The following is a 1383-nucleotide window of genomic DNA, read 5'->3' as shown; positions in this document are numbered from 1 at the left end:
TATTTGGCTAGCTTGACACAATATCGGCGTCGCAATTGCGGAGAAGTTTCGGGCAACGTGGAAAACACAAACGGGACGATTTCTTTTACACACATGGGTAGAGAAGTGGCTACACCACGGGGCACAACCACGTAGCAGCCAACCGCGCACTACGCGTAGCTGAACTTGCGCATGCCCATGGTCTCCTCAAACATACGCACGCTCCTGAGGATGAAATTGGAGTTGATGCGCCTCTCCAGTTGCGACACCTTCAGGGCGCGCTGCCAGTGCTTGTTAAACAAATATATGGAAATGAAAAAAGACGACACGAAAAACATTTGCGTCAGCCTACTGCTCAGCAGCTTCTTCAGCAGCGCGTATAGAAACCCGTTGCTTTTTTTCTTGTTGTCCTGAATTTGGCTGATAGCGTTGGAGGCCACTTCCGTTTTGTTGTTAATTATTATGTGCTGCGGAATCACCTTGGAAGGGCCCATCATGGTGTTGTTCGCTAACACTTGTTTTTGGAGGTTGACGTTCATAATTTGTAATGCCATGACGTCGTTTCTTAGCTTTTTAAATTCTTCGTAAAAAAAGGTTTCCTCCTTGATCACTTGGTTGGTGTTTTCCACGCAGAGAATCTTCTCGTCCTTGTGGCCATAAGGCCGGTAGTCCAGGAAGGCCTTTCCGCGCCCGTCAAGGTGCATGTTGCAGTTGCCTTTGTTGAACTTCGCGCCCGCGTCGTCGTACAGCGCGCTCAGGTCAGGGTGCTCGCCCTTGCCGCGATCACTTCTAGAGAGATCGCTTCTGGAGATATCACTTCTGGAGTGGTCACTTCCGCTGGGGTCGTGTTTACCATTTCTTTCTTGCTGCGCCCGCGCGCTTCCTCTCTCATTCGAAAAGTTGTTGTAGTAAGAGTAAATCAGCTGATCATTCAGTTCTTTGTTCCTCCTATCGGAAAGAAGGTGTGTGCTGTCGGTGCTAAACGAATTCGAAGGTCTCCCCACGTCAAGGTTCTTTCCCCCTTCATCATTTCTATACTTGGAACCATTTCTGTAGAGGCTGTTGAAAAGTCCGTTGTTCAGAAGATTAAATTTGGTCCTCAAAAAATAGTCGTGCATTAGGGATTCGGTTGCAAGCGACTACTCGTGGACTTAGGCGGGGGAAGGGGAAGGAGGGCGTGCACACCTCCCGTTGTCAACATGAATTGTGTAGAAATAGGCAAGGCCGCACAGAAGAAAAAAAAAAAAAAAAAAAAAAAAAAAAAAAAAAAAAAAAAAAAAAACAAAACAGGGATAAGGTGAACAGGTGAAAAGAACAAAAAAAAAAAAATGCAAACATGTATAAAAACACGGTGCACAGTCGTCTACACAAAAGCGGCAAATTGAAGAAGTTTTACGAGGGAGG

At 46.3% G+C, this 1383-nt stretch overlaps 1 protein-coding gene across 1 annotated transcript; it reads right to left on the bottom strand.

The window, feature by feature from the left end:
• Positions 1–149: 149 nt before the first annotated feature.
• AK88_00592 (uncharacterized protein) lies at positions 150–1097 on the bottom strand (the record flags this gene model as incomplete). Its single annotated transcript, XM_012478240.1, has 1 exon — positions 150–1097. The coding sequence occupies one exon, from the start codon at positions 1095–1097 to the stop codon at positions 150–152; it is 948 nt and encodes a 315-aa protein (XP_012333663.1).
• Positions 1098–1383: the final 286 nt, after the last annotated feature.

Source organism: Plasmodium fragile, assembly GCF_000956335.1.
Source record: "Plasmodium fragile strain nilgiri unplaced genomic scaffold supercont1.5, whole genome shotgun sequence".
Classification (NCBI taxonomy): domain Eukaryota; phylum Apicomplexa; class Aconoidasida; order Haemosporida; family Plasmodiidae; genus Plasmodium; species Plasmodium fragile.
Note: the sequence above shows the minus strand (reverse complement) of the source record. Positions and strands in the feature narration are given on the sequence as shown.